At 36.7% G+C, this 20,144-nt stretch overlaps 1 protein-coding gene across 1 annotated transcript; it reads left to right on the top strand.

Annotated features, from left to right (window-relative positions):
• Nucleotides 1–49: 49 nt before the first annotated feature.
• On the top strand, nt 50–19,250 carry LRIT3 (leucine rich repeat, Ig-like and transmembrane domains 3). Its single transcript, XM_006212046.4, has 4 exons — nt 50–165; nt 3,011–3,483; nt 15,978–16,283; nt 17,866–19,250. Exons 1-4 carry the CDS (start codon nt 50–52, stop codon nt 18,987–18,989), a joined length of 2,019 nt encoding a protein of 672 aa, XP_006212108.2. The 3' UTR covers nt 18,990–19,250.
• Nucleotides 19,251–20,144: the final 894 nt, after the last annotated feature.

Here is a 20,144-nt window from a genome sequence, read left to right as displayed (position 1 = left end):
CTTAGGATTTGGTTTTTACCTTTTGTCCAAATAACCTCTAAAAGGAGCCATGCGTCTCTTTGCAAGTCTGTGCATTGCGCTTAGCTTTTTGGAAAGAGTGAGCTGTTCGTGTCCCTCACAGTGCACCTGTGACAATCACGGCAGAAATGACGGCATGGGATCAAGGTACGCTTCCCTCCTTGCTACTAAGTGTTCTAATGATTCCGAGGAAAAGGACTCAAACCAGATGGCCTTAATTTGAAAGCAAACTGTCGATCAGAAATCAGAGGAGAGAAGGTTTAATGTAGATAAGCTTTAATTTAATTGTGTTAATCCTGGTTGCCTACTCCGCCACTGTTTTCATTTAGAGCAGTTTAGTTCCTTCAAAGCCCCTCAAATTCTTTGAGACTCTCAGACGCTTTCTGTGTTACAAGAATATTCATGGCACTCATATTCACAAAACGAACCTTGCAGGAGGTCAAACCACTGAAATGCGTGTGGCCAGCTCAGCCTGATTATAGAAAGCACATGAGGGCAGGGCCGATCAGTAGGTGTGTGACATGCCCAGATCATTTGCTTCCAGGGTTTTCCATTTCATTTTGAGGATTATTCATGCCAACTGGATAGAGCTTAGGAAGTAGGAAGGAGAACACATAACAGAAATTAGAGAGGTTTCTAATCAGAATTTCTCATTTTAAGATATTGGAGTTTACAAAGAAGAGAAGTTTTAAAGAAACGTGTCAACTCTGTGTTGCAGACACTGAGGGACCTTACAGAAATTACTTAACCTCTGCGTTACTTTAATATCTACTTTTTTTTTTGAAAAAAAAAAGTGAAGTGAGAATAAATACTTATTCATAATGTGCATGAGTCCTTTTAAATAGAAGTTAAATGCAAAGCAAAAAAACTCTTGTTAGCTAAACATAGTAGACCTTGATTTTTTTTGAGAAGATATTTAATAACAAAATCAGATATTTTTGTCACTCAGTTAAAGTGAACAGTAAGCCTCTTAATTTGTTAAAAAAATTGCTCAGTTTATGTCTTACAAATTTATACAAATAAATAATAATTAACACATGTTTTTGAGTAGTTTGTTTTGATACGGTATAAAATTTACCTTACTAACTCTTGGTATCTCCAAGATATTCACTAGGTGGCTAAACACAGTGAGAAGAATATAACAAATTAAAGACCTACTTAGTAGAAGATAGGCAACAGTTAATGACGCAGGCCAGGCTTCTTTTGGGAAAACAATCACAGAAATGTTTCCTTCTCCATGGTGGCTCCACTACTGGTGGATTTTATAAAGTTCATAGCATATTATGCCTGAGAAGAACTCCAGAAATAATCTAGTTCGACCACTGTCATTTTCTAAATGAATAAACTAAACCACATAGAGACTAAATGACTTGTCTGAGGTCACAGTGTTGAGTTGCTGCAGTGATTGGCTGATAAAGATGCTGGGTCTTTTAGCTTCCAGTCCAGGCTTCCTCCCATCCCAGTGTACTGGAATGCTGGCTGAGTGAGGAGAAACTGGATCATTCTGGTATAAAGCAGCACTGAAATGTGTGATTCAGAATAGAGGTGAAGAGTAACAGGTGTATCTGGAGAATCCCAGGATTCTATAGGCTCTTCTCCTAAAGTTAAAGAGAGGAGACAACATGACCAGCATATCAGTACCTCATGGCTTCTGCTGTTTCCCTCTTTACATTATAGGCTGGCTTTCAGAATTCACTGATTTAATGTGATGTGTTTTACTGAATGGCCATTTTATTGTTATGTACTATAACTAACTATGTGATGCATTATAATTTAGATGGTTTGCAACACTTCTTATTGTTCAATTTCAGCAATCCAGTGAGGATTAATATATAATGAGAGATAAATCTTTTCTTTCTCAGGTTAAAATGAATCTAAATTCTCTGATTCTTCATACCTTACACCCACACATGGGGCAGGCTTGTTTTTTCTATGCCTGTTTTACATGTGCCAATAAACAAGAGCACAATGTGACTTGCTCAAGGTTACTTAAGTTAGTGAGTGGTAAAAAAATAAATAAACTTGTAGTTTCCGGTTTATTCTGTAGGCTGAAAGCAACACACATGTCACATTGTTAAAACAGAGCTTCACTTTAAACATCTAGTATGAACATTTGCCCTTTCTTTCTTTCTTTCTTTCTTTCTTTCTTTCTTTCTTTCTTTCTTTCTTTCTTTCTTTCTTTCTTTCTTTTTCTTTCTTTCTGCCTTTCTGCCTTTCTTTCTTTCTTCCTTTCTCTTGCTGTCTCTCCTTCTTGTATGATCTTTAAAAGGATCAGTTTATAACTTCAAGAGGAATTCCTTTAAAATGGTCTGTTTCCTAAAAAGTTTGAGTGTGCACTTTGGAGTTGGACAGATATGGGTTTGAAAGGTGGTTGTGTAACCACTAGCTCTGTGACCTTGGGAAGTTACCTAATATTGGTGGGCCTCAGTTATTTTATTTGTAAAAGTGAGATTGATGATAATAGTAGCAAACACCCATTGAGTGCTTATTATGTGCCAGGAAGATGTAAAAATTTCCATCCGTTTCAATAATAGTACCATATGGGAAAAAGAGGTAAGTGATTGGTGAAGTGGCTTTCCATGGCCACAAAGGAGGCAGCTGATTTGAACCAAGGTCAGCCAGACTCTAGAGATGGTGCCTTTACCTACTACCCAATATCTAGCTCATTGGGCTATTGTGATGATTAAATTTGGGAATGGATGTGATCCTCGATGCACAGGCCCGACACATGAAGAGCTCCATCAATCAGGCTGAATCCTATGAAGTTGCTGATACTTGATCGTTTTTTAACCACCTCAAATGACCATTTCATATGGTTCAACCTATAAGATGATGATGATGATGATGAATCATTAATGGACAGGTTAGCCAGGCTGAAGAGATTTTTTTCAAAAAACGAGTAGGAGATGAAAAATTGATGCATGTTTCAAATAAGTATTATTTCTTCAGATGAGTTTCAGAAAGCAGGTTTCCTTCCGCTCTGTGACACTAGGTCGGTGCTATGTAATGACATGGATATGAATGAGGTACCTACGAACATCCCCGTGGACACTGTGAAGCTTCGCATAGAGAAGACCGTTGTCCGTAGAATCCCCGCCGAGGCCTTCTACTACCTGGTGGAGCTCCAGTACCTCTGGTTGACTTATAATTCTGTGGCCAGCCTTGACACCAGCAGCTTTTACAACCTGAAGCAGCTGCATGAGTTGCGCTTGGATGGAAACTCTCTGGCTGCTTTTCCTTGGACATCTCTGAGGGACATGCCCCGTCTAAGGACCCTGGATTTGCACAATAACAGAATAACCAGTGTGCCAAATGAGGCGGTCAGGTACCTGAAGAACCTTGCCTACTTGGATTTATCAAGCAACAGATTAACCACACTTCCACCAGATTTCCTGGAAAGCTGGTCCCGCTTAGTTACAATATCGTCCAGAAGCCTGGACCTTTCACCAAGAAGAATTATTCTCGGTAAGTTCACATCCTCTGGGCTTCTCAGGTCCAGATAATTTGCTCTGTGTACCTTCAGTTATTCAATATTTTCATGTCCATTGAATTTGGAGTTTTACTCTGTACTTGCATTTTCAATGGAATAGTACTCTACCATTTGACCTAGGTCAGTTTACCAGTCTGCCCCGTGTAAGGTGTAATGGCTCTGTGTGTGTGTGTGTGTTTGTGTGCGCGTGTGTGTGCATGAGCATGCACATGTGTGGAGTGAGGGCAGCAGTGTATGTGTGTGTGTTGGGGCAGGGAAGGGAGTTGGCCTCATAAACTGAGTGACTAACGTTGTTCTTAGAGAGCCTGAAGAAGAGTGGCAAAATCTACCAACCGGTACTGATTCTTGTGAGCACATACGTGCTTCCTACTCTGCCATGGCCAACCTTCTGCCCTGGTTTCTTTTCAGCTCTTGATGAGGCTCATCAGGTGTGGGAGTAAGGCATCAGCATCTTTATGAGGTAGCAGTGGTTTAATTAGTAAGAATAGCTTCCAAATTTTCTTAATCTAAGAAGAAATAGTGGAGACACCAGTTATTTTACTGGCCCCAAATGAGTGTCCTAATGGACTTGGTCTCTCAGTGCAGCTTTGTATATTTAGATCCTGGCTTTGTTTAGGGTCTATGAATATTTTCTTGGGTCCTTAACATGTCAGCTCCTTCCAGCGAGACCCTTTCTTTTCTTGTATCTTCTCACAGTGCTTTCAGGGTACTCTGCACATGATGAATGCCCAGTAAATGTGGTTGCCTGATTGAAATCAGTGACCTGAGACCCTTCTCAGTGGTATCTGTGGGCAGTGAGGCCTCTTCCACTTTTGTATGAGACACAAGCCTGAGGCTTTGACCAAACAGTTTGATTTGCTAAAATTTTGTTCACTGAATAAGGCTGTGTTCTCATTTCACAAATTATGTCCATTATGACTACAGAAGAAGTTGTAGTTCTCAAAAGGATGAAAGAAATTCTGAGTGTCTGGCCAGTGAAATGACTTATAAGACTTTTGGAATGAGAAGCAACTAGATGTTAAGAAATTGTGCCAGAAATTCCTCCTGACCAATATTGCCTGCCAAGCATCTGCTGAAGTAAAGTGTAAATAAAATAAAAGATAAATTTGAGTTTTTTCTGATAAAGAAGAAAGTATTGTATATTTTGTAATAGCCATAAGTGGAGTGTACCTTTAAAACTTATGAATCACTGTATTGTATACCTGTAACATATAATATGACACATCAGCTATACTTCAACAAAAAACTTTTAAACTGGGAAAAAATTACTGTGACAACACTAAATGGCTTTAGTATTACTTTTATTGAAATGTATATGCATTATGATGCTTATGAGACTTAAAATATGAGTATTAGCCAGATAGAGAAAAAGTGACATAAATTTCTCTCATATAGTTATTTCATGTTTTGCCCACTACTTATCTAGTCCTTCAAATGTTTTTAATTAAAAAATAAAAGAAGTATTGTGGGATGGGTTATGGAAAAAATTAGTTGAATTTAACAGTAGTTGTAGGGTCCTTCAAGTAAACACTCTGATAGGAACCATGCAAACCCATACTGTAGTATTTATTTACTTCATTCTAGTCACTAATTTGATCCTTATGAGCAAAGCTAACGGGTGGAAATTGTCTTAACTAACATTGAGATTTTATTTCTCTGCGTATTTTTTTAAAGTTTCTTTGGAAGCAATTCTTGGTTCTAATAAAATTACCCAATGGTGATATATAGTAGAAAATAAAATCATATTACTAAATTGGTATTAATAGCTCTCTAATGATTAGTTCCTAATGTTACTATGAGGAAATAATTTCTAGAATAGTGATATTTTTCAGTTGTGAGTTAAATCTGAATGAGAGCTTAAGGATTAAATGGATAAGTGTTATGAAGTTTCATTGTTCATGGAGATAAATAGCTTTATGTTTTAGGGTTTAGATTCTTTTAAAAAAATTATATGTTTCAGATGTACAGCATTATAATTTGACATCTGTATACACCACGAAGTAATCACCACCACAAGTCTAGTTACTGTACATCACCATACAGGTGATCCCCTTCATCCATTTCACCAACCCCTCAACAGTTTCCTTAGCTGCTGGTAACCACTAATCAGATCTCTGTATCTATGAGTTTGTTTTTGTTTTGTTTGTTTGTTTTTTCATATTTTACTTTTTATTTATTTTTAACACCTTTATTGTGGTATGGTTCCTGTACATTAACTACACATATTTCAAGATAGCTAACATTTCCATCACTCCCCAAGAGGTGCAAGTTTTGAATTCCCAATTTATCTCTTCCCACCTGCTTTACCTCCTGGTAACCATAAGTTTGTTCTCTATGTCTGTGAGACTGTTTCTGTTTTGTAGGTAAGTTCATTGTGTCCTTTTTTTTTTTTTTTTAGATTCTACATATAAGCAATATTATATGGTATTTTTCTTTCTCCTTCTGGCTTACTTCACTTAGAATAACAATCTCCAGGTCCATCCATGTTGCTGCAAATGGCATTATTTTATTCTTTTTTATGGCTGAGTAGTGTTCCATTATATGTATATGTATATGTGTGTATATATATGTATACACACACACACACATATACACACACACATATACATACACACATACATACACACACACACACATACATATATACCGCATCTTCTTTATCCAGTCAGCTGTCAATGGACATTTGAGTTGTTTCCATGTCTTGGCTATTGTAAATAGTGCTGCTATGAACATTGGGGTGCATGTATCTTTTCAAATTATATTTTCCTCTGGATATATGCCCAGGAGTGGGATTGCTGGATCATATGATAAGTTTATTCTTAGTTTTTTAAGGAGCATCCATACTGTCCTCCATAGTGGCTGCACCAATTTACATTCCCATCAACAGTTTAGGAGGGTTCCTTTTTCTCCACACCCTCTCCATCATTTATTGTTTGTGGACTTTTAAATGATGGCCATTCTGACTGGTGTAAGTGTTTGTTTTTTGAATTCCACATATGAGTGATATAATACAGTATTTGTTTCTGTCTGACATACTTCACTTAGTATAATACTGTCAAGATCCATTCACATGTTGTTGAAAATGGAAGGATTTCATTCTTTGTTATGGCTGAATAGTGTTCCATTGTATGTATATACCATATCTTTATCCATTGTTGGACATTGGATTTTTCCCATATCTTGACTATTGTAAATAATGCTTCAGTGAACACAGGGTGTACATATCTTTTTGAATTAGCATTTTTGTGTTCTTTGGATAAATACCCAGAAGTGGAATAGCTGGGTCATATGGCAGTTCTGTTCTTAATTTTTTGAGGAATCTCCATACTGTTTTTCATAGTGGCTACACCAATTTACAGCCCCATCAATGGTGTATGAGGGTTCCCTTTTCTCCATATCCTCTCTAACATCTGTTATTTCTTGTCTTTTCCATAATAACCATTCTCATAGTAGTGAGATGGTATGTCATTGTGGTTTTGGTTTGCATTTCACTAATAATTAGTAATGTTGAACATTTTTCCATGTGCCTGTTAGCCATCTCTATGTCTTCTTTGGAAAAATACCTATTCAGATCCTCAGTTCATTTTGTCATCAGGTTGTTTATTTGTTTTTGTTGTTGAGTTGTATGAGTTCCTTATGTGTTTTGGATATCAATCCCTTATCAGATATATGACTTGCAAATATCTTCTCCCATTTAGTAGATTTCCTTTTTGTTCTGATGCTGATTTCTTTTGCTGTGCAGGAGCTTTGTAGTTTAGTCCCATTTGTTTATTTTTCCTTTTGTTTTCCTTGCCTTTGGAGTCAGATCCACAGCAACATCACTTAGACCAATGTCAGTAAGGTCTGACCCATGTTTTCTTCTAGAAATTTTATGGTTTCAATTCTTACATTCAAGTCTTTAATCCATTTTGAGTTAATTTTTATGTATGGTGTGAGATAGTGATCTAGTTACATTCTTTTGCATGTGGCTTTTTTCCCAACACTGTTGATTGAACAGACTGCCCTTTCTCCTTTGTGTGTTCTTTACTCCTTTGTTATAAATTAATTGTCAACGTATATGTATGTTTATTTCTGGGCTCTCAGTTCTATTCCATTGATTTGTGTGCCTGTTTTTGTGGTAGTACTATACTCTTTTGATTACTACAGCTTTGTAGTGTAGTTTGAAATCAGGAATCATCATAAAGCTTTGTTCTTTCTCAAGATTATTTTGGCTACTTGGGATCTTTTGTGGTTTCACACAAATTTTAGAATTATTTGTTGTAGTTCTGTGAAATATGCCATTGGAATTTTGATTAGATTGCATTGAATCTGTAGATAGCTTTGCATAGTACAGACATTTTAACAATATTAATTCTTTCAATCCATGAGCACAAGATATCTTTCCATCTGTTTGTATTGTCTTCAATTTCTTTCATCAGTGTCTTAGAGTTTTCAGTGTATAGGTCTTTCACCTTCCTGGTTAAATTTATTTCTGGATATTTTATTCTTTTTGATGCAATTATAAATGGGATTGTTTTCTTAATTTCTCTTTCTGATAATTTTGTTATTAGTGTGCAGGAATGCCACGGATTTCTGTATGTAGATTTAGTATCATGTGGATTTATTGAATTTATTTATTAGTTTTAACTTTTTTGATGGTTCTTTAGAGTTTTCTATATATAGTATCATGTCCCCTGCAAACAGTGACAGATTTACTTCTTCCTTTTTAGATTTTTTCCCCCTAATTTCTGTGGCTAGGACTTCCAATACTATGTTGAGTAAAGGTGGTGAGAGTGGGCATTCTTGTCTTGTTCCTTATCTTAGAGGATCAGCTTTTCATCCCTGAATATGATGTTAGCTGTGGATTTGTCATATATGGCTTTTATGATGTTGAGATACATCCCCTCTCATTTTGTTGAGAGTTTTTATCATAAATGGATGTTGAATTTTGTCAAATGCCTTTTCTGCATCTATTGAAGTGATCATGTGACTTTTATCCTTCATTTTGTTAATGTGATATATTATATTGATTTGTGGATCTTAAACCATCCTTGCATCCCTGGAATAAATCCCACTTGATTATGGTGTATGATCCTTTTAATATATTATTAGATTTGGTTTGCTAATATTTTGTTGAGGAAGGGTTCAGATTCTTTTAAAACTAACATGAAAATATTTTCAGTATAACATTAAATTTAGAAAGTAGGATATATAATTGTGCATAAAGCATAATCATAAATATTATAACATTTTCAAAGAAAAACACTAAAAAGTTACATTTACTGGTTAACTATTCTCTGACATCTTACTGCTTTTCTGTATTTTCAGAATGTTCTGCAATGAGCATGCATTACTTTTATAATCATGATAACAAATCACAAAAGATATTTTGAAATATGTCCAGCCATGTGTGGCAGCTGACCTTAGCAAAGCCATGACTACTATGTAACAAAGCAGGGAAAGAAGTGCTACCCTCTCAAAAGAAGACTAGTTCATGTTTATGAATCACACACAGAAAATTCAGTTTTCTCATCTGGAAAATGGAGATGACAGGACTTACTCCATCCTGCTAACAGGAGTGCAATGAGAATGTTAAGTTATGTGATGGTTCTTTAGACTATGAGGTAGACATTGTCTGGGGCTATGATTTTAGTTCAACAATAATCCATAGCAGCTATGACTGAGATGCAAGTGTCTTATAAAGAAAGACTTCTCTAGTTTGATTGTTTTGATATTTTAACTATATTTGAATCTTCCAATTTCATCATTAAAATATGGTGATGAGAACTGGCTCTAGATTTGGTAGAAGTCAGTGTCTAACTGTAGCAATTATATCTTTCCAGCTGCCCTGTAGAATTTACCTTTGTACTACAATAGTGGGACATATTTCGTTTTCATTTCATTTTTATTGCCTTATGTTTATTGTTGCTAACAGGTTCTATTTGAAATAGTAACAGTAATAGCTAATATTGATGGGATGCTTACTCAGGGCTAAGCCTAATTCTTTTATTTTATGGATATAAGTTCTTCTAGACTCACATTAACTCTGTGGTAAGTACCATTTAATCCCCATTTTATAGATGAAGAAGTGAGGCCCAAGCTAAAACACTTGCCCAAATTCACTTACCACACACATCGTGATGAAGCTGGGGTTTGGTTGCCTTTTGATTCTAGACCCCATGTTCTTCCCCACTCCTTCCCTACTCTAATACAAATGTAAAATTACCAGATTTATTTTCCTCATATATGTATTATTTTACTGATCTCTTTAAATCACATTATTTATTTAATAAAACGAATTTAGGGAGATGCTTTTCAGTTACTCCTTCTCTCTTCTGCATGAATAGAAATATCAACTTAATAAAATTGTCCTTTAATGTATCCATAAAACATAAACTAGTGTCCTGCAAGTAAACATTTAAATTACCATGAAACTACATTATTGATTTGTAATACAGGTAAGTTTCCATGGCCTCTTTCTCAAGAATAAGAAAATATTTACCTAGGCAGACTCCGTTAAGGCCCAACACTGTTTATCTTGGAGGAAAAAACCTACAGTGGGAGAGAGTATAAAATACTTTTTTGAGTGCTTTTTACTGGTACCCACATTTGTTCAATTGTAAAGGGCTCTTCTATTCAGAATGGAATTTACCAGAAGGGCAGTGGTGGCCCTGAATATTACTGTAGAATTTTATGAAATGGCATTAATTTAGTTCGGCAAACACTCCTCAGTCCCTGTGATGTGCCCACTCTTTTCTAGACGTAGAGGAGACAAATCCACACAGTTAAGGCTTACTCCTTGCCAGCCACTCTTCTGAGGACTACCTAGCAGTATCTCAGCCTTTAGGACAAACCATGAGGTGGGTCTGTAATTGTCATCACTTTCTCTCTTTTTTTGATCTTCTTAACCCCTTTATTTACATAAATTATCAGCTTGCTGTTTAGATATATCAGAACCACTGTAAGCACATGCTTCAGGAAGAACTATATGAAGCCACTGTGCTAGATCTATAAATATGCCCAATCCAAGCATGCATTGTTTTCAGATTTCAAATTTTGTGACCATCATTTCTCTTCCCACCTTCTAACTCCCACAGATTTTGGTTGTCAGTCCCAATCCCATCATCTTTTATTGCTCTAGAACCTTTGGATCCATTTTGCCCTATGCAAGCCTCTCATAGCTTCATATATTACTCCACTTGACACTGGTGTCATCACCTTCTTTATCCAGCTGGTAAAGAGGCAGAGTCAAGCTTCAAATTCACAGCTCACCTCCAAAGACATCACTTTCATTTTTTAAACTTTTTAAAAATTTGGATATTGAGGTATGATGCAGTAGATCTTTAGTGTACAATTTGGCAAATGATGATAAACATGTACCTGCACAAAACCACACCCTCATCAAGATACGAATATTTTCTTCATGCCAGAAAGTTCCCCTGTGCCCTTTCTCAGTCCATCTCTCCCCAGCCCAGGGAACTACTCTTTTTGCTTTTATTACCATAGGTTAAATTTCCTACCCTAGATTTTTCATGTAAACGCAATCATTTAAGAAGCACTCTTGTGCCTGGCTTCTTTCACTCAGCTATATGTTCATCTATGTTGTTGGATGTACTGGTAGTCTCTTACTGCTGAGTCATACTCATTTGCATGAATGTACCAATTGTTCATCTTTTCTCCTGTTGTTGGACACCTGGGCTGTTTCCAGTTTTTAGCATTATTAATTAAGCTGCTTATTAACATTCTTGTGCAAAGCTTTATGTAGCATGTTTTCATTTCTCTTGGATGAATTCCTAAGATTGAAATTGCTAGGTCATAGGATGGCTATATTTATGTAACTTTTTAAGAAACTGCCAATTTTCCAAAGAGGTTGTACTGTTTTACACTCTTACTGGCATAATCTACCTGCTCTGTATCCTCACCAACACTTGAGGTAGTCAGTCTTTCTCACTTCAGTCATTCTTTGTTGTGGATATGTCAAGGTGTGGTATCACGTTGTTGTTTTAGTTTGAATTTCCCTGACAAGTAATGGAATTGACCATTTACATTTGCTTATTGACCATTGGTATATTTCTTTATAATTTTTAAGGTTGTTTGATGACATCTGATTTATCTTTTTTTTTTTTTGGTTAGTGAGTTCTGTGTCCCATCTAAGAAATATTTGCCTACGTGCAGATCACAAAGATACTCTTTCTTTATCGTTTTAACTTTTGTATTAATTTTTAGCTTTTATGCTTATGATTATGACCCATCTTAAAATAGTTTTCGAGTGTAATGTGAGGTAGGAATTGAGGTTTTTTCGTTCCCAAACAGATGTCCAATTGCTCTGGCACCCCCTTGAATTGTTAAATGCAGCTGCCTCCACAGAGCTGACTGAGACATGGTCGTTGCCTTTTAAGAGCTGAGTCTGCAGATTAGCTTTTGGACTAGAACTTATTGCTGATGTTTCATAAAGAATAGCACGTTTAATCCAACTACTGTGATGCATGAAAAACTATCCTTTTAGAAAAGGAGCAAGGCAAAGTTCATTTGCCCCTATCCAAGAATACTTATATAAAATAAATTAATTAATTCAAATTGCCAACTGTGGTTGATGCATTGACTTGAAGGAATGCAGTACAAGTAATAGTTTAACTTTAGAGAGTTCTTGTACCTTTGTCCCCAGAAGAAAAAACATTTGAAGGTGACCTGCCGTCAGACCAGTATTATTATTCAGGTTTTAAATGTTATACTCTTGACCTTAGATGTTTCATAGCTCAAACAAATACTTTATTTTTGAAGGATTTAAAAATATTTACTCCTGGTTTACATAATTTTTAGATATAACCAGTTAGATTAACTTTTTAAAAGAATTTTGTGTCACCATTAATACATTTTTATAACAGTTTCAAAGCATTAATGAAACTGTTGATGTTACAGCTCTTGGATGTCTCCCTATGCGGACATTTATGCTCCAAATATCGCTGCTTTAACATTTGTTTGGAGACAACAGCACTTACAGCTGCCACCCATGGCTCTAGATGTTTTTAGGTGACAAAGAGATGGGTTCTTGTGGAAGAAGTGTGAGACCAGGAGCCTTGAACACCTGGGACTTAGTCAGGACTTTAAGCTATTTACTACCTCAAGGCAGTAATTTCTTTGTGCATTAATATCTTCTACTGTGAAATTAGAAGAATCATACTAGCTTCCTGAGGTCCATATAAGACATATAAACGGTTGTTGAGAATGGGAGCTTTAAGATCAAGATACCAAGGTTTAAATCCTAACTGTATCCGATTGTGTGACCTTGGGCAGATCCCTTAACCTCCCTGAGCATTTTCTCATTCTTAAAATAATGATTTGTGAGCAGAGGCAGATACTGACTGCCTTTTGTTCTGAACTATCAAGCATGTTTGAGTAGAGAGCCACTTTGGAAGGTAGGGATATGTCTCCCTCCAGAACAAAGGATAAAAATGCTTACTACCCATATAATAAAAATTATGTCTCCTTCCAGAACTGCAAATCATAAACTGTTCCTCATCTTTGACTAGGAGTCTTGTGTCTTCTGCCAACACCCATAAAACTGTGGCAAACTGGAATGAGTCTGTTACCTTAAAGCAGGGCAAAACATAGATCTTTTACAATTCTTGATGAGTGCAGTATTTGCCACATAGGAAGCCATCAGTAACTGTCAACTTGTGTTGTTACTATTTTATAAAGAAAAAATCTGGAATCCCAGAGGTCAAAGTGTTTTAAAAGTATGAAGTATCCTACATATATTAATTATTATATGACAGAATGAATTTGATGTTTGTTGTTAGGCTGAGTAGAATTTAAATCAGTATTTAGTGATTGTAGATTCACAGGGCTAAATGTAAGAGAAGGAAGGTCAAGGTAATTTACCCATGAAAGAAAAGAAATTTCCAGTGTAGAAGATAATAAAAAACAGCAAACTTTACCAACACTGGCAGAGAACCATGAATCAGTCACAAAGTGCTATTACAATAAAAGTAGGCATAAATAGAAATCTAGAATTTATGAATGAACAGCTAAATCTTTCACCATGGTTGGATTTTTTTTGACTTTCAGTTTTGTCTCTCTTTAAGAATCAATATATAATTCACTCCACAACCACAAATCTTTTTGAAATAAACCCTTTCCTACCTTGGACTTTATGTAAGGCTGCTGGGACATCATCCTTAATATCCTTTGAGAGACTTTTGTCTGACTGAAGGCTCTGAAGCACCATCATTGATCCTTCTGAGCTATGAGCACCTGACTTCACAGAACCACCTACCCTGGATTTGATTTTTGTTCTGAAGCCCTTTCTTAAATTGAGAATTTTGGAGAGGTTGGGTATAAGAAACAGTTTAATTATAGAATCCAGCGAGTTTTAGCTCCTTTACATTTAACAGTCCTTCCTTTACCTGTTGTCTCTTCTTTACATTTTACTATGAGCAGCAAAAGGCATCAGGCAGCAGTTTCAACACTGTGCAGATATCCTTAGCTAGAACATTCATTTTGTTGAGTGCATTTTCTACTGTCTGTGTTAGCCACAGGTGACAGTTTTGCTGAACTGTCTACCACTGTATAACAAGGCTCCTCTTTCCTCTAGTTTCCTGTAACGTTTTCCCCACTTTTCTTTAAGCTTTTACTGCCAGCCTCTTTGAAGGCCACAATACTTTGGCTGGCAGTTCTGAAAGCTGAGGCAGACCCTGAAGGCACTTGTAATTGGAGGCCGTCAGCTAGCTGTATTCCCTGCTGCTGATTCTCTCTGAAGGGGAATTTGAGCCATGCACCTCCATGGCCACCTCCTATGACATTCATGCCAAGCCATGTTCTAGCCTCTACCAGTCTTTCCAGTTTTATCTCCTGAAATTGTCTGCATCTCACTCTATCCTTTTGCAACATAGAACTTGTACTACCTCAGTATACTTTAAAATCACACAAAATCATTATATATTGCAGGCTGAGCTAGGTGCCTCTCAGTATCCTGTAATCCTTGTAATAATGTAAATGCTTTCATGATACCCTAGAAACCTCTCTATCATTGTATTTATGACATTCTAAGGTACTTGGATTCTCAGAGTCAAATTTTGACTCTGACACTGATTAGCTACATGATCTTGGTCAGATTATTTGGTTTCTCTTGTGTCTTAGCTTCATCTTTTTTTTTTTTAATTGAAGTATAGTCAGTTTCAATGTGTCAATTTCTGGTGTACAGCATAATGTCCCAGTCATACATATACATACATATATTTCTTTTCATATTCCTTTTCATTAAAGGTTATTACAAGATATTATTTATTTTATTTTGGCAGGGGTGAGGGAGGTAATTAGTTTTAACTTATTTTTAGAGGAGGTACTGGGGATTGAACCCAGGATCTCCTGCATGCTAAGCATGCACTCTACCACTTGGGCTATACCCTCCCCCCCTACAAGATATTGAATAGAGTTCCCTGTGCCATACAGAAGAAATTTGTTTTTATTATTTTTATACATAGAATTTAATATTTGCAAATCTTACACTCCCAAATATATCCCTTCCCACCCCTTTTCCCCTGGTAACCATAAGATTGTTTACTATGTCTGCGAGTCTGTTTCTGTTTTATAGGTGAGTTCATTAGTATCTTCTTTTTTCTTTTTTAAGATTCCACATATGAGTGATGTCATATGGAATTTTTTTTTATCTTTGTCTGGCTTATTTCACTTAGAATGATGATCTCCAGGTCCATCCATGTTGCTATAAATGGCATTTTATTATTTTTTATGGCTGAATAGTATTCCATTGTATAAATATACCACATCTTCTTTATCCAGTCATCTGTTGATGGACATTTAGTTTGTTTCCTTGTCTTGCTATTGTATATAGTGCTGCTATGAACATTGGGGTGCATATATTTTTTGGAATTAGAGTTCCCTCCAGATATATGCCCAGGAGTGGGATTGCTGGATCATATGGTAAGTCTATTTTTAGTTTTTTGAGGAATCTCCATACTGTTTTCCATAATGGCTGCACCAAACTACATTCCCACCAAAGGTAGGAGGGTTCACTTTTCTCCACATCCACTCCAGCATTTATCATTTGTAGACATTTTAATGATGGCCATTCTGATTGGTGTGAGGTGATACCTCATTGTAGTTTGATTAGCATTTCTCTGATAATTAACGATATTGTTAGCTTCTTCATCTTTAAAATGGGGAAATAATATTCACCTCCTCATAGGATTGTTGAGATTAAATGAGGTAATACAGGTAAGTGCTTAGAACAGAGTCTAGGACAGAGTAAATTCTCATTGTTAGCTACGATCATTAATGATCTGAACTGACAGGTTACATTCATTTATGTGGCTGGAGTGCAGAGCAAAACTGACAGAGATGACTCTCTTTGATCCCTCAAAACATTTATGTTTTTAGGGACACAGTGCAGAAATGCTATCCCACAAGGCTGTGATGTAAATGTAAGTTATCAGGAGAACCTTTATCAACCTTTTCCTCCCTTTTGGTTTAGGTCTGCAGGACAACCCATGGCTCTGTGACTGTCACATTTCCAAAATAATGGCATTGTCAAAAGTTGCTGACCCTGCAGTAGTACTTCTTGATCCACTGATGATTTGCAGTGAACCCGAACGCCTCGCAGGGATTTTGTTCCAGCGGGCTGAGTTGGAGCAGTGTCTAAAGCCATCGGTGATGACCTCGGCCACCCAGATTACATCTGCTCTGGGCAGTAATGTTCTGCTGCGGTGTGATGCCACTGGCTACCCCACCCCACAGCTCACGTGGAGCAGACCAGAAAGCTCGCCAGTTAATTATACAGGTATCCTCTTAATTCACGCTTTTGAAACAAGGAGTTTACAAATGACTGAACTTAATCTCAAGTTTTTGTAAGATTTGAAATTGGCTGGTTGTTTCTACTGAAATATGCTGAGAATGGGATGAGGGTATAAGTCAGTGGTAGAGTACGTGCTTAGCATGAACAAGGTCATGGGTTCAATCCCCAGTATCTCCATTTAAAAAAAATTAAAGTAAATAAATACATAAATAAACTTAACTATCTCACCCCCAAAACAAACAAAATTAATGAAAATTGAATTCCTAAGATATGCCAAGATTGTTGGATGAAGAAAATTTGAAAGGAACACTTTATTGGTTAATATTTTCCTCAGTTTACTTAATTACCTCCATAGATGAGTTTAGACAATCTGATTTTTTCTTAAATGGAGAACAACATGATGCTATGGATGGATGGTTGCAGATAAGACCTTTGTCTTTATCTTTGCTCCATCATCTTGGATACTGCTCATTTAAAAATGTATAACCATGATAATTTCTTTAAGAGAATTTCATACAAGTTTCTTATTTTTGAATGATTATTTAAATAATAAATTACATAGAAACGTTGTTATGAGGCAAAAGTATAATTTTTAGAAATGTTGATTACCTAGACTTTTTAGATCCTACTGTGACCAAATCAGTGCTTTGGCCTTAGTTTCAACAGTGGTAGTCTGATGATTAAAGGAATATAGTTTAAAACTCTTCCAAATTAAATTTAAATTGAGGTTGAAATAATGAAATCTGATGGAGTTAAAAAAAAAAGTCAAGGCCTAATATTGTTACAAATAGATAGAGTGAATAGCCCAGTTTACGGTACTGAGTTAAATTCTGGCTACTGAGATATCGCTCGGTATGTTATTATTTTTCAGAAAGCTTCAGAAATCAAGACAGAATGGAAATATGTTCAGATTTTAGTGTTTAGGAAAGTAAAATCCCAATTTTGCAAAAACTATATTATTATACAAATTAAAAAAACCCATGGTTTACTAGTTTATCTAAATTAAATATGCAGTGGAAAATTACTAAGAATACAAATTATGACTCCTCCATGCCAGAAAATGATCTGCTGTACTTTCTGTGTGGATAAATGGCATTTTACTACGGTGAAAAAATATTTTGAGACGTATTTAAGTAAAGTCTTGTGATAAACATCTACAGAATCACAGTGAGCTAAACTTGGAAGAGATCTCTGATCTTTGTCTTATCCTCTTATTTAAAAAATGTAGAAACAGAGGCCTAAGGACACTAATCGACTTATCTAGAATCACATACTACTTAGTGAACGAAAGTTTACCAAGGCAGAAGTTCCTTAATTCTCAGCCTGTGTCTTTTTAAAATACCACTTCCCATATAGACTTCATGGCACCCAGCATGTCCTAGACTTTCACATAAACAATTTACAGAACCATCGCCTGCTATCAGAGACTTGCAGTGGGTCGTTTCCCTCTTGGCTTTTGTGAGAAGTACACATATAGAACCAAATATTGCTTCCTTTTCAGTCAGCATGTTGCTTGAGTCTTTTCTTTCTTTCTTCTCATAGAGTGTGCTTTTTTTTTGTTTTCCAGTAATTCAGGAATCTCCAGGGGAGGGAGTCAGATGGTCCATAATAAGCTTGACAGGCATTTCTTACATGGATGCTGGGGATTACAAATGTAAGGCCAAAAATTTGGCTGGGGTGTCAGAAGCTGTGGTTACTGTGACAGTGGTCGGTGTCGTCACAACGGCTATATCATCAGACAGTTCTGAAAGAAGAACTGAGGATCACCTGGAGCAAGAGGTCCAGCCAGGATCTAGAAGATCTACATCTCTGCCTGATTCATCATCCTCTCCCTGGCCTTACTCTTCCTCTCCTTCCTCCCCGGCTTCTTCTACTTTTCTTCCTACTTCTAGTTCATCTCTTCCCTCCACCGCTTCTTTCTCCTTATCTCCTTTCTTCTCCTCCCCTGTTTCTTCAACCACGACTCTAAGAACTAGAATTTCCACAAGCACCACCATGGCCAGGCGGCAGTCATTCCGCCCAGATGGAAAAAGAAATTTAAAGGTGGAGATGGGTGGCGGTAAGCTTCCCCTAGCTAGTGCAAGTAAAAGAGAAGAGTTGGCATTGCTGGATCGAGCCCTGCCTATGGAAACGAATGCCACAATAGAAAACCTCCAGGTGGTCAGTGAGACCAAAGAGAGTGTGATTTTGACATGGAACACCATTAACACCACGCAGAACTCAGAAGTGACCGTGTTGTATTCCAAGTATGGTGAGAAGGACCTGCTGCTGCTTAATGCAGACTCCAGCAAGAACCAGGTCACCATAAATGGCTTGTTGCCTGGTCGGCAATATATAGCATGTGTCTGTCCAAAAGGAATGCCTCCCCAGAAAGACCAGTGTATCACCTTTTCTACTGACAGAGTTGAAGAAGAAGGTGATTCTCAAGGGTTTTTCCTTATGGTGGTGAGTGGTGCTGCCTGTGTCATTATCTTGCCATTGATTTTTTTCTTGTTGTACAAAGTTTGCAAATTGCAGTGTGCATCAGAATCCTCCTGGGAAGATGATTTGGCAAAAGAGACTTACATCCAATTTGAGACTCTGTCCCCCAGGTCTCAAAGTGTAGGGGAATTTTGGACGCGAAGGCACAGAGACAATTCAGAAAAATTGCTGCTTTGTTCTAGGTCAAGTGTGGAATCTCGGGACTTTTAAAAGTGAGGGTTCTGGACCAGAGTCTTACTGCTAAGGTCTTACAGCTCAGGCCCATGTGGGTTCCACAACATTTCTTCCACAAAATTAAGGATCTAAAGGTATAGTTGACCCTCTGTTTGGAAGACCTTTGGACACTTTCATCCTTCATGAAAATCACAAATGGAGTGTTTTTAAGTGTGTTTTTAAAAAAAAATCATGAAACTTCTGAACTGGAAAAACAAATAATCTTGATTTTTGTTGTGTAGAAGATGTTCAGAGAAATAATTCTTAGGGTAGTGCTAAATTAATAATACAATTTAGGATAATGTTTTAGTTCTGAAAAATTAATTCATGTGAAAAAGTGGACTCTGAATTTTAAAAAGATAGTTTCGGAGACAGTGAAGAAAGATGAGGATAACCAGCCAAGCCTTGACGTTCATTCCTGTTCAAAGTGCTTTTTGGCATTTGCTGTGCACACTTGCTGCACTTCCTAGCAGGTGGAAGTGGGATCATACAGACTTTTGTTCTCACTAAGGTTAAATGCAGCCCCTGGACAGGGAGGGCTCCGCTCTTGGTACCTGATGCATTACAGTACTGTGTAGTGGTATTCATACTGCAAGTAAGAAAAAAATTTCCCTTGTTCTTGGAAATATAGGTATTAGCAAAAATAAGTTTAAAAAGAGGATCATGATGGTGAGGCCACTTTGAAAGAACAATAACTGTTACATTTCTATCTGCTGACAGACTGAGTCTTTTAAAAAATGTGCTCATTTAAAAGTAATCTTTAATATTTTGATATTTACTCTTCTTTCCTCCTTCCCTCTTTTCTTCTGTCCTTCTCCCTTACTTCTATCACTTCTTTTTTTCCAGAAGATATTCAAGTAGCCAAAGAGTCACAGCTAAACTGTTTGTCTTTTGCCATGTTATATTTTGTTATACCTGGATCAAGGGAAGAACTTTGAAAGCCTTTTTTATTTTTATTTTATTTTTTGTGACCTGCTCTTTTTTTTTTTTTAAACTTCTTCTTTTTTTTTTTTTTGGGAGGTGGGGATGACTAGATTTTTTTTAATGGAGGTACTGGGGATTGAACCCAGGACCTTGTGCATGTTAGGCATGCACTCTACCACTGAGCTGTATACCCTTCCCTTCGAAAGTCTTTTTTAGATCTGAAAAGGA

This window comes from Vicugna pacos, chromosome 2 (assembly GCF_048564905.1).
Source record: "Vicugna pacos chromosome 2, VicPac4, whole genome shotgun sequence".
NCBI lineage: Eukaryota > Metazoa > Chordata > Mammalia > Artiodactyla > Camelidae > Vicugna > Vicugna pacos.
This window is presented reverse-complemented; position numbering and strand designations above follow the sequence as displayed.